General features: G+C 42.9%; 2 protein-coding genes across 2 annotated transcripts; one reads left to right on the top strand and one right to left on the bottom strand.

Moving 5' to 3' along the window:
- Positions 1-1,251: 1,251 nt before the first annotated feature.
- Positions 1,252-8,690, top strand: WDR55 (WD repeat domain 55). The gene is made up of 8 exons (XM_020799403.3): positions 1,252-1,323; positions 2,363-2,511; positions 3,318-3,418; positions 4,737-4,824; positions 5,213-5,392; positions 5,725-5,824; positions 6,057-6,226; positions 7,405-8,690. Exons 1-8 carry the CDS (start codon positions 1,306-1,308, stop codon positions 7,718-7,720), a joined length of 1,122 nt encoding a protein of 373 aa, XP_020655062.3. The 5' UTR covers positions 1,252-1,305; the 3' UTR covers positions 7,721-8,690.
- Positions 8,608-22,425, bottom strand: DND1 (DND microRNA-mediated repression inhibitor 1). The gene is made up of 5 exons (XM_020799404.3): positions 22,172-22,425; positions 16,040-16,169; positions 13,336-13,797; positions 12,249-12,674; positions 8,608-9,660 (listed from the first exon to the last, which is right to left on the bottom strand). Exons 1-5 carry the CDS (start codon positions 22,187-22,189, stop codon positions 9,644-9,646), a joined length of 1,053 nt encoding a protein of 350 aa, XP_020655063.2. The 5' UTR covers positions 22,190-22,425; the 3' UTR covers positions 8,608-9,643.
- Between the last annotated feature and the right edge of the window lie 481 nt (positions 22,426-22,906).

The following is a 22,906-nucleotide window of genomic DNA, read 5'->3' as shown; positions in this document are numbered from 1 at the left end:
TCAGACTGGCCTTGTGAAAAGGCATTTGCTATGGCCAAGAGATATGAAGGCTGCACCCCACCGCCTGGCTGACTCTTATTTTCGTGGCTGTTCTATAACCCTAGGAATGTTCATAAACTTGCTGCAGTAAAGGTGAGATTGCTACAAGGTCAGGCAGCACCCATGGGGGCCAAAGATGGGATACAAACCACTAGGTAACACACTGTGTGGCCATGGGAGGAGGCGAAGGAACCACTGGGCTCAGTTGGCCCGGGAAAAATTCTGGGGTTTGGTGGCACAAGAGGCTCCATTGCCACTCAACCTGATGAAACAGCTTCCACCGGTGACTTTCAGAAAAATAGAGAATTAGTAACACACACAATAAAAACAGAAGTACTGTGGCACCTTAAAGACTAAAAGATTTACTTGACTGTGAATTTTAGTGAATTACAACCCACATTCTCAGGCACACAGAGTAAAAATTTCAGCCACAGTATCATACACAGTATGCTTTGTGAAGATGCAGGTCAAGAGAAGTCAGCACAAAAAATGAAATTTCAAAGGGATAGTAGCATTATTAACACAAGCAATGAATTGCCAGAATGTTGATTACCAAAACATCCTCCTGGTCATTGTTAGTGGGAGTGCCTATCTTAGCAGGTAAACTTGGCTTTTGAAATACAAAGATACTGTTTCTCCATGACAGTGGGGGTTCTTTCCCCAAAGTTTTTTTTTTTTGTTAAGCCTTGTTGTGTAGGTATGAAACGACTGCCCAAGTTACTCTTAGCAGGGTGGGGGGTGATTGCTGCTTTCCCTGCTTATCAGAGTGAGCGGATCAACCATTTTCTGTTCCCTTCTGCTTTTCTTAAGAGAGAAAAATAGGGGGCAACCGCGTGTGTTTCAATTCTCTCCCATTAAAAGCAAGGTCGGGAGACAGGCAGCTTCGCGCCCCCTCCAGGCTGCCATAACGGACGGCTCCCTTTCTGCAGCCAGCTAAGCAGTCCTTCTTCTCCGGGACTTGAGCTCTCGCCTTCCCGTGATACAGGGCAGCTTTCTAGGCTCTCCTTTAATAACGGGGAAGCAATAAAGCCCCACGAGTTAGGAAGAGCATAAGCACATCGTTCCCTATTTGGAAGCGCAGCCGTCAATACCCCAGAACGAAGAACCTAAACCCCCCGTATTTCCACTCTCCAAATATCATTCGACCTTAATCGACGTCTATGGTTTCTGGCGGATGGAAACGGTTTTCATTATTTCCGCCTTTCGATTGATGCGCATGCGTCATAGGCTTCCGGTACATCCGCCCGGACAGACACGTTCCTCAAGATGGCGGCGCCCGAGCCGGTGAGTACTTTCTGACTATCTCCTAGCAACCAAGATCTCCCTCGAGGCTGGAGGTGATCAGTGGCTGTTCTCTTTCTTCGGTCTTCTGATAAATTTGCTCATTTAGAATCTGTCCTCTCCTTGCAGACAAAAGACTGACTTCGCCCCCTTAGTTCATTGCCAAACCGGGCTTTTATCTGCAGACACACAGAGAAAGAGAGGCTGTAAAATTGGATAGATTTGAGGCTTCAGTCGCATACCGAATCTGCAGGACTCCCAAGTGACCTTGGAGTGCAAGTTTGCTTTCAAGATCATGGGCATCGTTTCAGATTTTATACCATATTTGCCTTACTCAAGAGTGCTGGAGAACTCCAAAAATTCTCTTTACTAGCCACTGCTTAATGATCCAATAAAAATACTGTCCAAAGCAGAACTTTGTATAAACAGGGGAAACTGGAAGAAGAATCCATTGAGATGGTTCTGTGAGTGACAGGGCAAGAGGGGTCTGTCAGTTAGGCAGAAGGTAGTTGCTACTGGCAACTCCCTGATTGATTTTTAGTGAATCAGGCAAAGTTTGCAGCTCTCAATTATTTAAGAATAGTGGCATCACACACTCCAGCCCTTAGACTAGGGTCTGAGTTAAACTCTTAAAAGGAAAAATAACATGAGGTGACCAGTATTGATTTTTGTGTGCAAAGATGGTGAGTTACGCACATAGTATCTTTGCATCAAAAACCTGTTGGAGGTTCTTCGTTGGAGGCTTTAGTTGAGCAAAAAGCCAGTCATAAAAGCTTGAAGTCTTCTCTTCTGTGATCCGGCTGACTGAGCTGGCTTGCCCATTTATGGCTACAAACTACTTTCCATACATCTTTCACCATATGATTGTTGGATTTGGCTAAAGCATGTAGAGTGACTCCACTTGGAAGAATAGTCTTAGGATTGTAAAATGCTCTGTGATGGTAAATAACATCAGCTGATACAACTTTTCTTGGAGTCAGGGAATAACTCAGCTTCTGTGGTGGCTTTGGTCTTTTGTTTTTTTCCCCCCATCTTCACCTAGGTATCTTCAGATGAGGAGGAAGTGGAACATGAACCTAGATTGCGAGACACCCCTGAAGACCTTTCGCTTGAAGCAGCTGCAAACACCATTGCCTTTCACCCCTGCCGGGATATCATAGCTGCTGGAGATGTGGATGGTGATGTCTATGTGTGAGTACAGATTTCCAGAGAGAACAGCTTTCATACTCAGCCCTTGCATTCAGTGCAGGTGAAAGCCACAGAGAATTATCCCTTTCCACTACCATTAGGTAGAAACATTGGTAAAATTTCCAGATGTTTAGGCCTTTTAGCCTATTGCAGCAAAACTGACAAGAGTCTCGTGACACCTTCAAGACCAACCAATTTTATTTGCTGTAAGCTTTGGACAACTATCACCCACTTCTTCAAACGATGACGGGCATGAAAGGATCCTCCCTAAAGAATGTGGATACAATTGAGTGTTCCCTGGGCAATGGCTCTTTCAGCTAATCTTTCCACTCCAGAAGCAGCAACCAGTTTTTCTGCAACAAAATTTCACTGGCAGTCAAAACGGTCAATCTTTTTGTGGCTCTCTAGACCACTTGTGTGAGAGGTGAAGGGTTCTCTACTATGTCTCCTGTTTCAGTGATCCTGGTCAAGGCCATTGTTTGTCTCCTAGTAGCAGTGGGAAAACAGTCATATTGAATAGGATTGTTTGGGGTGTGGTGCTTAACCTACTGTTTCTTCCATTTGATCCTGATTCTGTTTAGCTGTGGAAAGTGTATTTAGAGGAGGGGGGATGAAAACATGGGGGTGCTCTGGCCCCTTCCACTGCTGTCTTCCCCTTTTAGAAGAGGTTCTTACATCTTCCTGCCTCAGACTGACATTTCCTCACTCTCTTCTTGCCTTGCTTCATCAGTCCTGCTGCTTTCCTTGGGTAGCTTTCCTCTTCAGCTCTGCTGCTTTGTGACAGGTTCCTTTCTTTTAAAAATTTTCAGGTATTCATATTCCTGTTTGGAAGGTGGGAACAAGGAGCTTTGGTCTTCAGGACATCATTTAAAATCTTGTCGAGAAGTGTCCTTTTCTCATGATGGACACAGTGAGTTCTCATTTCATGTTTTTGGCCTTGTAGCTAATATATAGTGAACTGGATTCACTCCTAATCTAACCAAAGAAGGGATATTAACCACCCTATGCATACTTTGTGGACATTGCAGTAGGACTTATTTCTGTGTTGTAGCTTGAAGGTTATGTGTTACAAGTAACAACACTGCCTGCAACATTACTTTTCTGGATGATATGAGCATGAGAAGTTTCATTTTGTGAACTAATATAATGATTGGTAACATTGTTATTTTAAAAATTACAAGTAACATTTACTTGCTCCAGGGGAGGCTTTTTAAAGGTGCTTTTATATATATTGTGTGTGGGAATGTTTAATAACAAGAAAACTAATTAAAAAGCAGTGCCTTGGTAACACTTTATTAATCTGATAAGCTTAAAATAACAGATAATATTAAACTATAGCACTAAGAATCAAACAATGAATTAACTTTTGAAAATCAGTGTTTCGAACTCAGTGTTGCGTAGACATGTAAAAGGTGCAATTATAAGTCTGGTTGAATCCCAGCAGTGCAAAAGATCTGAGGATTCTAAAAAAGAGCCCGAAAAACCCACAACAACCATTTTAAAAACACATTATCTAGTGGGACATCAGTTTTTCCTTATCATAAAACCAGGACTGTAAGTGGGCCAGTGAATAGGCAATAGATTTTGGGTGACATACTATACTTCACAGAAAACATTGTTAATGTATGGGATGTGCTGCATGATAGTCTCTTGAGGTGATAGCTATTAGTTTTGGAAGACAGTTTCTTTTACATACTTGAAAATGCCCCTCATTCTTTTCCAGGCTAGACGTACCTACCTTCCTCAACCTTCTTCATAGGGCTTCGTTTCCAGACCTTTCACTGTTTTGGTCACCATGTTCTGAGCACATTCCAAACTTATCCATAAATTATATATTTTATGTATGTAGTTTCATGCAGGTTATTAGCCAACCTTACAACTGTATTGTAAAATAGGTCCATACTGCAGATGGTAATCTATATTTAAGCACCCAGGTAATATTTTAGGCTGCAATACTTTTTGTTGCAGCATTTTTCCCCCAATTAGTATTTGTGTTCTCCTGATTGAAGATTGATCGTAGGAATTGTTCTTTGCATAATTAATCATAAACAAATAATAAGAAACTGGCTGGATAGCTCAGTGGAATTGGGGTTGTTCAGTGGCACAGCCAATTGGAATTGGGATACACTTTTATTTTCTATTGACTACATAGATATATTGCCAGTTAAGATACCCTATGGAGTTTTGCTCATATGCAGTGGCATAAGTGGTTTTCCTCTGCCCTCTAGAGCTCTTCACAGTGTCCAAGGATAAAGCCATTCATATCCTGAATGTGGAGGAAGGCCGTCTCATAACACGTTTCTCCAAAGCTCACAGGTAAGCATTTGGGACTATTTTCCAGCCTTTCCGTGGCTTTGATGGCATGGCATTTATTGAGTAGTTGTGCTTTCAAGTCCACAGGACTTTTAGTCTTTTCTTTCTTTTTGGTACACATGAGCCTGCAGCAGTGCTGAAAAAAAATGTAATGTTCATGTGCCCTGAGATGTGTATTTTGTTTTGGGCCCTGTTAAGTCTTTCATTCTACCCTTCAGAGTTATGCCAGGTGCTTTCCTTCCTCATAGTGTTTCTGTGCTCTGACTAGAAGTGCTGTATGGATGCCAGGATCTCACAGGAGGCAGCCGTTCTGAGTGGGAATAGGGTATATTCTCATATGTCGATTAGCTAAAGAACTGGCTTGGTTGATAAATCTTTGGAATTTCCACAGCTCTGGTTTAAACAGCCTGCTGGTGATAGATGAACATCTGTTTGCCACAGGAGATGACAATGGGGAATTGAAAGTGTGGGATCTGCGCAAGGGTACCTCCATCATGGAAATGAAGGAGCATGAAGAATACATTAGTGATATTGCTGTGGATGGAAATAAGAAATTGCTGCTCACCACAAGGTATGCTTGCACTCTCTTGCTAACTGAAAGTTTCAATGGAATCGGATTTGCTCTCTTTTGATAGTGGTGGCACTTTGCATGTTCCTTGAGTGGAAGACCAGGAACTTTTAGATCCAGATGCCACAATTCCTGGCCTCATTTTTCTCTTTTCTGAGAGCCTGTGACATATGTGCCAGCTGAAGTCCCTTCTCTGGGGCTAAAATACTGAGTTGCCCCCAAAACAGCTTTCAGCTGGGTTTGATTACATAAGTCCACTGCTTCTGTACGATGAAAAGGGAGATATAATTTTCTTATAAAGAGAAAGCATGATGTACCATTCCAATTTCTTGCAGTGGAGATGGAACTCTGGGAGTCTTCAACATCAAGAGAAGGCGCTTTGAGCTACTCTCTGAGCCTCAGAATGGAGATTTAACAGCCATCTCACTTATGAAGGTTAGTGTTAACGAGGCAGCTGTGCAGAAAGGCTTGCTTGCTTCAGCATCCTGATAGAAACTGTGGAACGGAACTATTTTTGGCAGCTATTTCCTGTTACACTAATCTGCAGTATAATGCTCTTAAGAGGGAAAAGTTTATTGTCAGGTAGTCTTCCCTGTTGCTGTTTTTCATTGTTGATGGGAGAGGAAAGAGGAATCACACTGCTTTTTCTTTTATTTTCCTTGCTCAGAGAGGAAAGAAAGTGGCCTGTGGCTCCAGTGAGGGGACCATTTACCTCTTTAACTGGGATGGTTTTGGGGCTACCAGTGACCGTTTTGCACTGAAGGCGGAGTCCATTGACTGCATGCTTCCCATAACAGAGAGCATTGTGTGCACAGGCTCCACTGATGGGGTCATCAGGTAAGAGTCCATGGGTATGTCAGGAGGTTATTCTGATCAACACTGAATAAACATGCTGAAATGTGCTGCTGGAAATGCTACAGCCAGAGCTTTTGTAAGAGATGGGCCAGAGAAAATATAACCTTCAATACATGCTGACATATCCCAGTATTGGATAGGATTGTGAAGACCGTTCTCCCTAGCAGGAGTGCACCCAACTGTCTGGGCCAGTTTCTTAAAGAGTACAGATAGCGCAAAATGAACCATGAAGCAATTTAAAAAGTATCACCTTTTTGTGGTTCATTTTGGAGCACATCGGGGAAACATGCCTGCCCAGTATGAAACAAAATGCTGAACTATTATCAGCATTGGAGATTTGTATGTGGCCTAAAACCTGAACATCCCAAATCCAATCTTCAGATTTGGAGTGGGTGAGGAGTAGAGTAAGTCAAAGTTTGGCAAAGACTGGATTTGGGACGTCTGAGTTATAGCTCCCCTCCCAAAAAGTATTCTTTAGCCAGCTTCTGAAAAGCATTTTCCTGGAGGGGTCCTACTTTGAGGGGCGATAACTCAGACATTCCAAATCCAATCTTTGCCATAGTTGGAGGGGATGGGGAGGGGATTCAGCTGAAGACTCACTGTGACTTTGGTGTCTCTATCTGACATAGGGGCCACTTTACTGCACCCAGAAGTCCTGAATCACACAAACCATAACAGCTGGTTTTGTTGAAAAATTCATGGTTTGTAGTCTGAATAGTGAAAAACCATGAACTGCAATTTTCCTGGTTTGTTCCCATCTCTACTTAAGAGCACTGCAGACTGGCTGGATTCCTATCTAATCCCTGCAAGGCAGAATAAATATAGCCTTTTGCATGAACTTCCCTCAAGGTGCTGCAGAAAAATGTAGCTCTTTGTAGGCATTTTCTTCATTGGTGAACAGACTTTAAAAATCTACAATATTTTGAGGATTTATCTTAATGTTGATTCTTCCTTTCTTGGTTCCATCCTTCTCCTGTGCTCCTCTTTGTGCCGTATTTCATAATATTAAGCTCTCAGTATTTGATACAGATGAAGCACTTAAGATTTAAAAAACAGATTTAGCTTTCTCCCTTGACCCCAATGCATTCTAGGGCAAAATACTGGAAATTATTACAGAGAAACTTGTGCTTCATTAATTGAGCTTTTTCTTCTGATTTCAGGGCAGTAAATATCTTGCCCAACCGGGTGATAGGCAGCGTTGGGCAGCATGTAGGGGAGCCTATTGAGCAGCTAGCCAAATGTCATACTAGCCCATTCCTTGCCAGTTGCGGCCATGACCAGAAGGTGAAATTTTGGGACATCTCTTCACTTAGCTCAGTAATTGTGGATGATTACAGAAAGAAGAAGAAAAGTGGCCAGTTGAAATCTTTGAGCCATAAAGCCTTTGGCAGTGGGGAGGACTTCTTTGCAGATTTGAGAGAGGAGCCTGCAAGCCTAGAGGAAAGGGACAACATGATGGAGAGTGACAGTGACTGAAAGTCTTACACCAATTGTATATGTGAGGTCACTTATCTGGATGGGCCTTTGTAACTATAGGTAGTGGGAAGCTACCATGTTTGCAGACAGTCATGTATGTCCTTGTATTGTGGAGGAGTCAGCATGATAGTTGATCCTGTCTTCTTGTGAAGAAAACTCCGGACAGCACCAATGAAATTGGTACTGAAGCATCCAGCCAAAAAAAGTCAGAATCTTCCTGAGACTGCAGCAGAGCTGTGGAAGAGGTGTTCTGTCTTGGGTCTCTGGTTCATGAGGAAAGTACAACCAGGTTGTTACAGCAATGAGAAGATGTCATATTGCAACTTAAGAGTTTGGAAAGAAAATGTAGAATTTTTATATAACTGCAGATGCCAACATTCTGTTGGGATTTTATGCGGTGTAACTTTTGGAGAGAAATTGTTTCAGGTGAAGAAACCATTATAGACATTAGCCAGTATCCTACTGCCCAGCTCCACCTGCACAAAAAAGCAACAACACTGGCAATGACAGATTTTAAAAAAGCATCACTCCCACTCAGTTCCAACCAATCCAGGCCTTTTTACAGATTCAAAAATTTGTGCTTCCTTCTCCTGGACTTTCTGATTGGCTGTTGACTCCAGCCCTGGCAGCACTACTGGTTGAAAAAATTACTCAGGGGAAGAGGCAAAGGGGGAAAGAGAAATTAAACAGAAAAGGGAAACATGAAAAATGCAGCATTTATGTGTACCCTGCTTTCATTGATGCAAATCCTTCCATGTTTAATAAGTTATCTTTTGGGAATCAATGAAAACCTGAAAGCAAAAGAACTTTTGTGGCTTTTCCACTTTTTGTTTTTAAAGAAAATCCCATCTCCAATTCTTAATGCTTCAATAAAAGGACACCACACATTTTTCTTTCAAAACTATTTTAATACTCAAGTGCCTCGGGATCTCATGTTACACAGTTATTAAAAATGTGTAGTTTAAATGGACATGATGTATATCTTTTTTACTTGAAATCCTTATTTGCATATATTATCATTCATTAGGAATAGTTTCCTGTGTTAAAAAGCCACCTGGTTGGTACAGGAGCTGCGTTGTGCTTATTAAGAGGCACCAGAAAGTAGTCAGAAACATCACCCTGACTGCAAAGCAGTTGAAACTATTGTACAAACAAATGAAAACATACTCCAAACATAACTGAAAACATATTCCAAATTTATGAAATACAAAAAACAATAATATTTTAATAAAGAAAAACTGTCTCCTTACTCTTGAAACTGAATCGTGACTGGCATGCTAACAGATGAACCTAAAGTTGCATTAAACAAGTAGTATGTAAGGAAATCTTCCTTTTTGTCTTACTTATGTGGACAGGGATTCAATGTGACTTAGAACCCCTGTATCTCAGTAGAAGGGCCAACGGCATCAATCAAGTTTCCCCCTCTTTTATCAGCCCCGGAGGGGAAAGTGTGGCTGAATTTAAGGAAACCCCAACTGGGGAGGGTAGGTTTAAGTTTCTCCTATCTCTGCGTGATGATCAGCTTGGGCTCCTGTGCACTTATTTGGAAGAAAATGAGGCTTCCTTACTCACTACATAATATAGTGTCTACTTTAGCCTTTACATTTCGTCTTAACACAGTACTTGCTTTAGGAAGGAAAACCTAGTACTCAGCACACAGAATACCCTCACTTACTTCACTTGCTTAGGAAGAAGCACATAACCTTTCTTCCACTCCCCCTCCCTAAAGAATGGGGGTTGTTCAAAGAACAAAACACAAAACATTTTAGCAATACTGAAATGATAGGGAAAAAATGCCCCAAAAGAAACAATGCATGCCAGTTACAAATGACAAACAAGACCAGGCACCCACTGTCCATATGGGTTTGTGTTACATTCAAGGAGGCACACGGGCCCTCTCAAACTTCAGAGCAGTTCTATGTCTTACACAACTGGTAACCCTGTTGGGAAAAGAAGAGAGTTAGTTTCCATGTTCTGTCACCAAATCCCAATCATTTTGTGTTCAGGGGCTATTTACATACATTGGAACCTCGACTTACAAACATCCCTACCTATGAACATTTCGACTTACGAATCGCTCTGGTCGCAAAATTTTGCTTCGACTTGTGAACAGAGCTTCAACTTACGAACAAAAAATGTGTTCTGTTTAAAGGATGTTCCCTCCCCCCTCCTTTCCTGCCCTTTTTTTGACCACGTGGTGTCGCTGCGGGCTAAACCGCAGAAGCCTGTGCTACAGGGTCAGAAGACCAAGCAGTCGTAAGATCGAATCCACATGACAGAGTGAGTGCCCGTTGCTTGTCCCAGCTCCTGCCAACCTAGTGGTTCGAAAGCATGCAAATGCAAGTAGATAAATAGGGACCATGTCTAAGTTGCACTGGCCATGTGACCACGGAAGATTGTCTTCGGACAAAATGCTGGCTCTATGGCTTGGAAACGGGGATGAGCACCGCCCCCTAGAGTCGAACTAGACTGGACAAAAATTGTCAAGGGGAACCTTTACCTTTACCATCTTAGGTCAAAAGAAGAAAAAATTCTCCCCCTAGTGGTAGAGTACAGATTAATGGCTTTGCATTAGTTCCTATGGGAACTAATGCCTCTACTTGCAAATGGCGCCCCTAGATAAGAACGAAAAACAGCCAGAACAGATTAAATGTTTTTCTATGCATTCCTATGGGGAATTTTGCTTTGACTTACGTATGTTTTTACGTACGAACACTGATTCAATATGTTTGTAAGCTTAGGTTCTACTGTATTTCTTTTAAGCAACTCTTGAGGAAGTGTGATCCTCTGCTCCAAACAGCATAGGAAAAATGCTGCTTTTATCTTACATTGGTCTGTATGGAAACCTGAACAATTCAGTGATTTTGGAAACTATCTGAAACTCCCTTAAAAAAAGACACAAAATAACCTCTGAAACAGCATCCATGGTCTCCACAGTATGCATAGTCAGTTGTCATGACTCCCCAAGGTCCTCTCCCTCTGCAAAGTTTTTAGCTTGCATGCCTACAGAGCAAAGAACCTAGTTTGCAATACGGTTAACATCACAAACTTCCACCCTCAAATACTGAAGATATTCCTGCAGAAGTGAAGCTGACAGGTGGCTTCAGATCATACATTTTGCTCTGTAATATATCAGCTCACTCAATAATCTTTACACAGATTCTGGGGCAACCTACCTTTTAGCTTTACTAGTTTCAATTTCTGGCACACTTTTGAGTGGTTGTACCCACTAAGGCAGCTATTTTAGAAATGGCCATTTCCCATAGGAACCATTTTGCGATGGCATACATGACAGTTCTTAAAGTTCTTCCAAATGTGCTGAGTAACATTAAACGACTAGAAGACTGCCAATTTTAAATAAACTTCAAGAAGCTACCATATCAAGTGTAATCTATTTGTTAAACAAAAATAATTATTGAGCTGGGAGGCAAAGGCTACAGTTGCCCATTTAGCTTATTTCTTGCTTTCATGTGATGTGCTCTAGAAAAACATGATCACCTAAAATTCCCAACCTTTAAAATTTTGCTGTGAGAAAAAACTAGGAGTAAGTAGTACTATATAGTGGGAAATGCTGAAAAAACTTAATGCAATAAAAATATAACACAGAACAGCTCAGCAGAATGGCAAACAAACTGCCTCCTACATTATTACTAACACTATAGGCATTTGTACTTTGTTGGGATCATTGATTTTTAAGATTTAGAATACCTTCCCAACATTTTCACTATAGGTCTAGAACAAGGTGCTGTATGATTTTGATCTCTGTCAAAATGTTCCATCACCCATAATTAACCACTGCCATCCCTGCACACACTCTGCAATGAATGGGGACCATATCTACCCTATTTCCCCAAAAATAAGACTAACCTGAAAATAAGCCCCAGTATGATTTTTCAGGATACTCGTAATATATGCCCTACCCCAAAATATAAGCCCCAGTGAAGTGAAACCCCACCCTTCACCATTGTGCAGCAACCAGAAGATTACATGACTGTATTTGAATAAATGTAGATTGGTGTACATGAAAAAAATAAAACAGCCTCTGAAAATAAGCCATGAATACATTTTTGGAGCAAAAATTAATATAAGACCCTGTCTTATTTTCAGGGAAACACGGTAGCTGTGATCCAGATTTTTCTGAAAGCCAAGATGGCATTAGAGGTGCAGAGGTGATAGGGGAGAAAATGACCTGGCAAGGCCCATACATTGCTCTGATTTTCCTTATGCCGAGCTCTCCAAATATACATGGGCTACCTTCATTCCAGGAAATAAAATGTCTCACTTTGAAGGCTCCAGAAAACATATGACATTGTTTTTCAACAAACACCTGCAGGGTCCTTTCTGGAGACCTCCTGGCTTGGCTATGTGCCAGATTCTGCTGTTTGACTGTGATGTAGCAAAGCACTGGACTCCCTTGTTGAACATTCAGTAGGTAAAGCACTCTGGTTTTACCCTCTGAAATATTGGCATCCCTTTGAATGACATAAAATGATTGTTTCCACAAAGAAATTGTCTTAAGCACACTTACCCAGCACTTTCAGCAGCTGCAAGGCTACTGTATTCTTGACTTTCTCATGGTCTTCCAATTGAGAGTGATCTGGCTTGATCCAGATTAACCCACTGAAAGGAGATGGGCAACTGGGTATGGTCACCTGATACCAAAACTGCAGCCAACCTTCTGGATTCCTCTGTACACACTTTGTGTAGAACTGAGGGGGCCCCAGCTGTCGCTTCTCACACTCCAATTTCAGATAGTCCACCACACTGCCCACAGCTGATAACATATGGCAATCTGCTGGCTCAGAAGGCCCTTGGCTAGGGGCATCTCTCCGAGTGTGACTGAATGGTAGGATCTCTGGGACATCCTGAACTGGGGCACCCTTGTGGACCTCCTGCTTTATGCTGGGTTTCAGCCAATCCACTTCAATCTGGTCTCCAAAGAGACACAAAGTACCTGCACAAGAAAGGAAATAACTTCACGTCAATCTGAATGTACCTCTTATATGAAAATTATAGCAACAAGTACTATGACAAGAAAAAATGCCAAAACAAAGTCCAATGTTATGGTGACAAATTGGCAAAATTTACACTTATGTGTACAGCAAGAGCTTTGAGCTCCTCCATACTGGTGCGTAATATGGTCATTCAACTCTGTATCAAGTCAAGTGCCACATCCGTAAACCACCAGAGAACAACTACATAATATCCATGCCTCTGCCAATGTTCAACTGAAATTTCTATCGGTCCTCTGCAGCACTGCTAAAGGTGAAAGTGATGGGAAGGAGTGACATGTGGATGGGGCATGCTTCCAAGATAAATGGCAGGTACAAGGAATGCTCAGCAGCACCAGTAGTCGGACTCCTTTTATAGAGCAGTGGCCCCCAACCTTTTCCAAACTCTTTGGGGGTGTGGGGTCTGTGCATGGACAGGGCGCGCATGCGTGGGTGAGCAGGGCACGTGGGCAGATGTGCGGGGGACCCATGCACACATGCACAGGTGGGCAGGGCATGTGTGTGTGTGTGTGCATAGTGTGGGAGCTTTGTCTCTGCAGCCAGGTGCCAGGCTGTGGACCAGGGGTTGGGGACCCCGGTTATAGAGCACAGAATAAGACAAACCTTCTACCAGAGATTTCTTGGCTATTGCTGCAGCCTGATGGGTGGTGTATTTCACCTCTGCAAGTTGTCTCTGCTTCTTGTAAGGGCTGGGGTGCAAAGAGAGGCTCAGCACCCCTGTGGTGAGTTCCTGAAGCAGTGGCAAAAGCTGGTGCTCTTTCACGGAGGAAGCCAGGCCATCAATGCAGAGTTCACATTTGTCTGTGCTTCTGCAGACCAGAATGGGGTGGCCGGGCTGGATTTCAAAGTTGTTGAGCACAACAATGGCCTCCTGGGCACTGTGGCGGTTCATATATTTGGCATATGCGAAACCTCTGTTAAGGCCACTGAACGTCATCATGAGGCGAAATTCATACAGTTTCCCTACACTTTGGAAAAGAGGAATGAGTTTGTCTTCATAGATATCCTGTGGGATCTTCCCAATGAAAACCTCTGTACCAGATGGTGGGACACTGCCAGCCCAGCCTGCGGAAAGAACAGGAAAAAAGAGTGTCACTGGCAGGAGAAGACATTGTTATCAGCATCCTTTTTATGGCAGCTTCCTTCCTGCAGAACAGAGACAACCAACTTCCAGCCCATGGGGGGGGTCCTATTTAGACCCCAACCTTCTTCTGCAGGCTCCAACACGTACCTCCTCTTTCAATACTGTGCTGGAAACCCCTCCACCTGCTGCCTCCAGCAGGATCATAACTAGGGTGGGGCAACTTGGGCTGTGCTCTGAGGCACCCACATTTAGGTGGCATCAAATCTAACGGGGTGTGTGTTTGTGCGTCCTGGTGAGTGTGGGGGGAGAAGTAAACACACTGCCTCCCAGTCCTTTTCACTTTCAGAGAAGTTCTCCAAAGGGTCAAGCCAAGCAGTCCCTTGCTTGAAGAAAGGAGTAAAGGAGTTCCCCCTAGCAATATTGTGGCCTCACCAACAGCTCCCCCCAAAGAAAAAGAAAATGTATGATTACAGCCAAAGAAAAGAGGACCCCACGGCACAGGAGCTGCCCTCTGCCCCACTAGGCAGTGATAAAGATGGGCACATTTGCGGTATGCACACTCTATGCCCAAGAGGAAGGAGATTATGGCAGTAGTGGCATGATTGGTACTCCCCTCACAGAACCTGCTGAACACTGTCAACATCAACTCTGCTCCTAAAATGTCCAATTCTGAGGGCTGTCAAAAGCCAGCTCCCTTTGCAGGCTGTTTTCCAGGCACAAGGATTCCCTGCCAGCCATGCACAATTCTAGATATCCTCTGAATAAGCTTAACCAGACCAGCTAGATGTAAGAGAAGGGGGGTGCTCTGCCCAGAGTGTTAGTTGATCTTGGCCCATGGTAAGGGAGCAGATGTCAAAGAGTGCAGATTTTTATAACTTGGTTCAATCATAAATCCAAATGGAGACTTCCACTAAATTAGAAGACAGACTTGGAAGGGCAATGACGAAAGAACTATAAAAGATGTCCAAGTGTAAGGGAGTGTCACTGGAGACCAAGAGAAAGACTGTATGCACGCATTATGTTATTCCTGACTGCCATGTGAAAGCTACATATTGCATACATATTGTTTCAGCTTTAATATTGTCTTTTAATGATGTAAGCTGCCTTGGACCCTTCTTAAGGAGAAAAGTGGGTTAAAAATATTATAATTAACTTATCTAACGAGGCCAAGACATGGAAAATCTGAGGTAAGTGGCTCGGTAGAAGAGTGAGATCACTCAAAAAGATAAGGAGAGAAGGTGTTGCTGAGGGAACAGGAAAGGCCTTTTTTCATTCCAGTGCTTTAGGACATCCTGCCTTCAGCTTTTCACCCTTTTTGTTGATCAGTTTCACTGGGTACCCCTGAATTTCGCTGTATGGGAGGCTGAGTGCAGACAATTCCATGACTATTCCCCTCCTGAGGGGTCTGGCTTTGGGGAGCCTCCCAGTTAGGCATTTAGGAAACCCTGTGCTGATAGTGGTGGTCAGCACATCCTCCTCATTTGATGTTGCCACAGTTGTCTTCTTGGGCACAGAGTACACAGCATGCCTGCCACAGCTGCCTGTTGTCCGGCAAGCCTGAGGGCAGACATATTGTCACTTCTCCTCAGAAACATTTTCTTTGGGGGGGAGGGACCACATTTATTTTCTTGGAGAAAGGGCTGAGTAGATGGGCAAAAGTACCCAAACAGGTAGTTATTGCTCTGGTCTCCAGTCACAAACAGACTGCCTTTCTGGACAGAAGTTAAGGCCATTAAAATTTTGATATTGTGGGATTTACAATGAGTAAGCATGTGTGTAACTGAGATATGCCTTCTTTCTCTGTATGTAAGTCCGCCAGAACACAACTCAACAACTGAACCGAATCTGAATTCAGCCTCTAGTACAAAAAAAGAGTTCCCCATCCCAGCCCTACAATACCCTATTGCACAGGGAAAGTATGCAGTCACTTAGCATGCAGCTACACATGGACTTATATTCAGATCCAGGTAGACCAACTATGAACTGGAATATCAGTAGGAAATGCTGGGTGCCTGTGTGTCTCAGAGAGAATTGCTTTTGTCGAGGAAAGATTAGCAGCAATCAGTGTTTACTGGTGATAATAAGAAGCCGACTTTTAGAAAAGGATGCCACCTCCCAACATTGTCGCCAAAAGAACTGCCCAGCAGCTGAACTGCATATCAATAGTTTTAACACCACCGGATCGCAAGTCTATTTCATACAGAAGGAGCATTTTCTACATACCTGGTGGAGGGCCGCCATATTTTCTCTGGCCATTGATCTGCACTAACTGGATTCCTGTCTCTTTCACCCAAGCCAGAAGAGCTGCTTTGTTAGTCTGATTCACCTCCTCACTCCACTTTTGAGCGGACACCTACAAACACAACATGGATTCAGCTGGGCTCACCATACCTCAGTCCATCAAACACCCTTCACTGCTGCAGGACAACAGCCTCCAATAATGAGTCCCAAAAGATAATTTAAATTGCAACTTACTACCCAGAGGTTACCAGTAACAGCATTTATATAATATTTAAAGAATCCAAAGTGTTTAGTGCACATGTTCCTGTCATATATAAGCAGTTTTCCTGAAAATAAGACCTAACCAGAAAATAAGCTTTAGTATGATTTTTCAGGATGCTTGTAATATAAGTCCTACCCCCAAAATGAGCTCTAGTTAAGTGAAACCCCACCCTCTACCATTGTGCAACAACCAGAAGAAGATGACATGACTATTTGAATAAATGTAGAATGTTGTACATGAAAAAAAAAAATCCCCTGAAAATACAGTGGTGCCTTGACTTACAAACTTAATCCATTTCGGAATGGTGTTCATAAGTCAAAACGTTCGTAAATCAAACCAGCATTTCCCATAGTAATGCAATGAAACCCAATTAATTTGTTCTGGCTGTTTTTTGTTCTTATGTCAAGGCATGGTTTGTAAGTCAATGCATTAGTTCCCATAGGAACTAATGCAAAAGCGGTTAATCCGTCCTCTACCACTAGGGGGAGATTTTTTAAAAAAAACCTAAGATGACTTAGGTTAAAAAAAGAGCAGGAAAGGAGGGAGATACACCCAGAGAAAACAATGGGGGAGGGAGAGAGTTTGGAGTCTAAAACACATGCTAAAACTACACATTTTACACCCACACATTTTAAACCAAGCCAGCACAGACCCTTGCAAAAACTTTTCTGATTTGCAAGGGAAGCATGCAGGAACTATTGCAAAAGCACAGAAAACAAATAGAGCAGATCAGAAATGCAAAGAGAACGAAGCAAGAAAGCAAGGGAAGCATCCAAGACACATTGAAAATGGGGGGAAACCCCCAAAGCAACCCCCCAAGACCCAATCAGAAATGGGAAAAAACACTCCAAAAAGCAACCAACTCCCCCCATCGGAAATGGGGGAACCCAAAAACAAACCCCCCAAGACCCATCACAGCACAGAAACATAAACCCCCCATCTGAAAACCACGCTGAAAAAATACCCGGAACAGTTTTTTAAAAGTATAAAGCAGCGCCTTAGTAGGATCGTGCACTCTCTAACTGCTGGGGCGAAAGAGCTACAAACAAACAGCTTCGTCACCACCTACATTTAGCTATGTGAATTTCCCGCCCTTTCTCCATGCCTTTTTGTGTTCGCAAGTAAAAGCAAAATTATGTGAACAGAGCTGTTTGCAGGTCAAGGCATTCGTATGTCAAGGCACCACTGTAAGCCCCAATGTGATTTTTTTTGGAGCAAAAATTAATATAAGACCCTGTCTTATTTTCGAGGAAACACAGTAGGACTGCCAAATGGCAAGTACATCAATGGCTGCTCCTATTAAATCCCATTTTCTCTCCATATATATATGGAGAGATGTTTTCAGATATACTGTATATATATATCTGAAAACATCTGCCAATTATCACCCTCTTCAGTTTTACATGTATGTTTATAATTATTGTATACCTCAGCGGTTTAGGTATCTGGCCTCAGAGCCACAAGTGGGGAGTGCAGTTCCCCCACTGGGCCTTTCTGACAGGAGCTGAACTCAATGATCCATAGAGTCTCTTTCAGCTCTACAGTTCTACAGTCATGGCCAAAAATATTGGCACCCTTGCAATTCTGTCAGAAAGTGCAACCATTCTCTCAGAAAATTGTTGCAGTTGCAAATGTTCTGATACTCACATGTTCATTTCTTTGGTTTGCATTGGAACCATCCACCCACCCACTCACATAAAAACAGAAGAAATATCAGATCCAATACAATCCCACACAGAAACCTAAAAATGCACTGGCCAAAATTATTGGCACCTTGTCTAAACTGTAAGAAATAATTGCTTTTCAAACATGTGATGCTCCTTTAATTTGTATTTAGACACACCTGTTGCAGGTAAGAGGTGTGGGCAATATAGTAATCACACTTGCAACCAGTTAAGATGGAGAAAAGTTGACTCAACCTTTGTGTTGTGTGTGACACTGAGCATGGAGAAAAGAATTAAATGTAAAGAGTTGTATGTGGATTTGAGAGTAAAAATTGTGGAACAACAATCTCAAGGCTACAAGTCCATCTCCAGACATCTTAATGTTCCTCTGTTCACTGTGCGCAATATCATCATGGCACTGTAGCTAACTTCTGTGGACGTGGACGGAAGAGCAAAATTACTACAAAGGGTTGTTTGAATGGTGGATACAGAACCCAGATTAACTTCCAAACAAATTCAAGCTGATCTGCAGACACAGAACAGTGTCAGCTTGCACTATCCGTCGCCATCTGAATTAAAAGGGACGCTATGGAAGGAGACCCAGGAGGACACCACTGCTGACACAAAGGCATAAAAAAGCAAGACTAGAGTATGTCAAAACTTATGTGACAAAACCACAATCCTTCTGGGACAACGTACTGTGGACAGATGAGACAAAAGTAGAGCTTTTTGGTCAAGGACATCATGGCACTGTTTACAGAAAAATGAGGCATTCAAAGAAAAGAACAGTCCCTACAGTCAAACATGGTGGAGGCTGAAAGATGTTTTGGGGTTGCTTTGCTGCTTCTAGCACTGGATGCCTTTACTGTGTGAACAGTATCATGAAATCTGATGACTACCAAGGAATTTTGGGGCGCAACATAGTGGCCAGTGTAATGGGCCCTCCAGCAGGACAATAACCTGAAACACACTTCAAAAAGCACTCAAATTGTTACAAAGCACTGGAGAGTTCTGGAATGGCCAGCAATGTGTCCAGACATGAATCCCATAGAACACCTGTGGAGAGATCGTAAAACAGCAGTTGGGAGAAGGTGTCCTTCAGATCTGAAGGCCCTGGAGCAGTTTTTTTGTGTTGTTCCAATGCAAACCAAGGAAATGAACATGTGAGTACCAGAACATTTGCAACTGCAACAATTTTCTGAGAGAAGGGTTGTGTTTTCTGACAGTATTGCAAGGATGCCAATATTTTTGGCCATGACTGTAAGAGGAGGAGGATTAGACTGCTAAAGGGAAGCTTGGGATACAGTAATCACTTAACTGGTAATTACAAGCTGTTTTCCAATTCCTATCTATAATTAATCTTATCAGTATCAACAAATTGAAAACCAATTCTTTAGTAGTCCTAGCATTTTCTTCCTTTTCAAATATTGATAAAAATACTATTTTAGGACATACAACTATGTTTAAGTCGGTTATTTCATTTATTTCCTTTAAAAATGTATTCTCACATTTCCACCATATATCAAGGTAAGTACCTACTTTCTGGCATCCTTTCCAGTACTTCTTAGAATGCTTACTATATGATTTTGTTTTACTGGAATAAAGTACCACCTCTAAATTAACTTACAGAGTTTATTTTATCCTTATTAACATAGATCTTAATATTCTAATGTTCCACATACTTTTCCAAGCACTTTTCCAAGTATGTGCTTATTTTTTCTTCACTATCAAATTCTCATACCTATTTAACTGAGTCACCAGAGGGCCTTCTCTGTTGCTGCTCCCAGCAGACAAAAAGACCTTTTTCTTCAGACAAGCTTTCCCTCAGTGACTGGCTACATGAGGGTGACTTTTAGATGGACTATTACCACACTACTGTTCTTACTGGCTCTTTAGTACTACTTGTGTTTACCATCTTCAGAGTGATATTTTATTTGTTCCTTTTTAATATTTGTATATTTACTGTTTCAGTTTTGACATTGCCTTTAAATCAAGTAAGCCAGTGGTACCCAACCTTGGGCTTCCAGATGTTCTTGGACTACAATTTCCAGAAGCCTTCACCACCACCTCTGCTGGCGAGGATTTCTGGGAGTCGAAGTCCAAGAACATCTGGAGGCCCAAGGTTGGAGACCACTGAAGTAAGCCACCTTGCTTAGTGAGAAACTTCCTGTTAGAGCAGTGACACAGTGGAATCAATTACCTCTAGAGGTGGTGAGCGCTCCAACAGTGGAGGCATTTAAGAGAAGCTTAGACAACCACCTGGCAGATATCCTTTGATTTCTATTCCTGCACTGAGCAGGGGTTTGGACTTGATGGCCTTGTAGGCCCCTTCCAACTTCACTACAGTATTCTATGATTGGCAGGATAAAAATATTTTAAATAAATAAATATAAATAACAATTGAGTGCAGTCAAGTCAATTCTGACTTATGGCAACCACAGCTAGATCAAGACCTTTAGAGCAGTGATCTCCAACCTTGGGCCTCCAGATGTTCTTGGACTTCAACTCCCAGAAATCCTGGGCAGCAGAGGTGGTGATGAAGGCTTCTGGGAGTTGTAGTCCAAGAACATCTGGAGGCCCAAGGTTGGGGACCACTGCTTTAGAGGACCTAAACACAGAAAAGGTAATGTTGCCCTCTATGAATATAACACACAGTGGCTCCCATGGCTTTAAAAAAACATAACACAGACATTTTATGCATGAAAATGTTGTAATTTAATTATATGGCAAAAAAAGAACCATATATTGTTTGCAAAATCATTAATACAATCAAATGAGCGACTTCCAGCCAAATCTTGTGCTTTCATGCTTTGATTAATGTAGAGAAATTTTGTCAATCTGTAAACTAAAAAGCTCAAACAAGAGCTCAAAATCCCTTTGGGGGCATTTTAAACAGTGGCTGTTATTTCTTTGGCTTGCACATATAGAGCAGAGATAATGGGACTAAAGGACCAGAGGCTTTTTATCCTTATCCCTATCCAGTCTCCCAAAATACAGAAGTAAAAATAAACACCAAACCATGATGAGGGTGATATGACTCAAAATATGAGTTTTCTCACAAAGCAAATCTTTATACTTTTTAGCTTTTACTTTTACTAGTACATAATTACTTTAGGTAGAGAGGTGGTTTTCTTGGCGGTCTTGCGGGAGAGAGCTGAAAATGAGCAATGGATGTGGTTTGTTATGGAGGGTGCACCATTTGTACAGTACCATGGTCCATTGTAAATCTGGCACTAAGAAAAACTCTGTGGTGCCCCCTTCCCTTGTTGATGCCATAATGAAGTGCTTATTTTGCTTAATGGTTAATGCAAAGCTGATGTGGGCTCTGTTTTCAGGGGTTTCCAGGTAGAGTCCTCAGAAGTGGTTTTCCACTCCCTTCTTCTAGAGATGCCCTTGCTCAAGGCCACACAGGCTTTCCTTACTCACGGGAAGCACAGCAGAGATTGGATCTCCCAACCTCTGGCCCGCAGCCAGATACAAAAACCACTGAGCTAGCCAGCCAGCTGAGACTAGCGATTTTCATTTGGCAAGACTTCTGCAGACCAGAATCCCCTTGTTTCGAGGTTTGATCTGAAGAAAAGAACTACATGTAGTTCACAGAAATTCATACTAAAGAAAACTCGCTCATCTTGCAGGCGCCACACGACACTTTGTAGTTGTTTGTTTCCTAGGAAGTCAAAGTAATTTGAGGCAACAAAAAAAGGGGGGGGGGCTTCTTCACACAGAGTCTCGGTCCCATCCTACTCCAAAAGCAGACTCCGGGCTAAGAAAGGCTTCTAGAAGAAATACTGTAAGTGGAGGGACTTCGCAACGCAAGCTCGGAACACCAGGAAGGGTTTGTGAGACTCCAGCAATTGCCGCAGCACTGTTTCCTCTACCGTGAAGCTTTTAAACCGCCTCATCCCCCACACTTTTTATTTCAGTCCAACAGGGGTGAGGCGATTCCCGGGGTTGACGGGTGGGGAGAAAACGAACAGCCAAGGAGACCATCTTTTTCACACTTCCCAAACCACCCGCTGTTGGCGACGAAGAGCGTCGACCGCCGCCAAAACTGCTCCCAGAACAATTTTTTCCACGCAACCCATTTTTTTTTTAAAAAAGCAGCACGATTTAAAGCTATTCCGCGCACGACAAAAGACCTAGACGCGTCTTCTAAGGAAGCCACGCCATGCATGCACGCTTGCCTACCTGCAGCATAGTAGCCATAACACACAGACACGCCCTCTTCTCCTTTCCAGCCACGCGCTACCCGGCGGAACGTGCCGCCTTCTTTTATAGCCCGCCCGAACCAAGGCGTTTGTTTTCGCCTCTCCTGATTGGATACTCTCGTAGCTTCAGCCGCCGTGGCCAATAGGCGAGCATGCCTCAGGTCTCGCAACGAGCCTGCCCGGCTCAGTGCGTGCAAAGGTGTGAAGCCCGTTTCGGTTTCGTTTCTGAAGCCCGTGCGAGGGAGCGAAGTATAAAGGAGGGAGGAAGAAAGGGCTCTTGGGCCTGGAGGGAGCGGGGTCGGAAAGTGAGGTCAAGAGGTCAAGAGGAGATGGAGAATGTTTTCCTAGCAAGGCGAGGCCAAGCAGACGGACTCCCGCTTGCATTCCCAACATCCTTGGCCGGAGGCGGAGTATTGTTGAAGGGAGGACGTAGGGCTTTTGGTCTTACATTCGCTTTCGTGCGAGTTAAATTAGTTATCCAGAGTCGAGTTCGACACGCATCTTCTCATGACCTATGGAGAAGCGGGACCCTTCTGGCGCTCCCATGTTCTAGACTTGGGTGTGTAGAAGACCTACGGTGGTTTTAATTGCTCACTTTGTCCTGCGGGCTGAAACAATACTGGTTTTCTCCGTTAATCGGTTTGTGGACATGAGGAGCCAGGGTAGGAGTGAGAGTAGACACGTCTTGCTACTTAACATGCCATGTTTCTTTCTT

Source organism: Pogona vitticeps, chromosome 4 (assembly GCF_051106095.1).
Source record: "Pogona vitticeps strain Pit_001003342236 chromosome 4, PviZW2.1, whole genome shotgun sequence".
Taxonomy (NCBI): Eukaryota; Metazoa; Chordata; class Lepidosauria; order Squamata; family Agamidae; genus Pogona; species Pogona vitticeps.
Note: the sequence above shows the minus strand (reverse complement) of the source record. Positions and strands in the feature narration are given on the sequence as shown.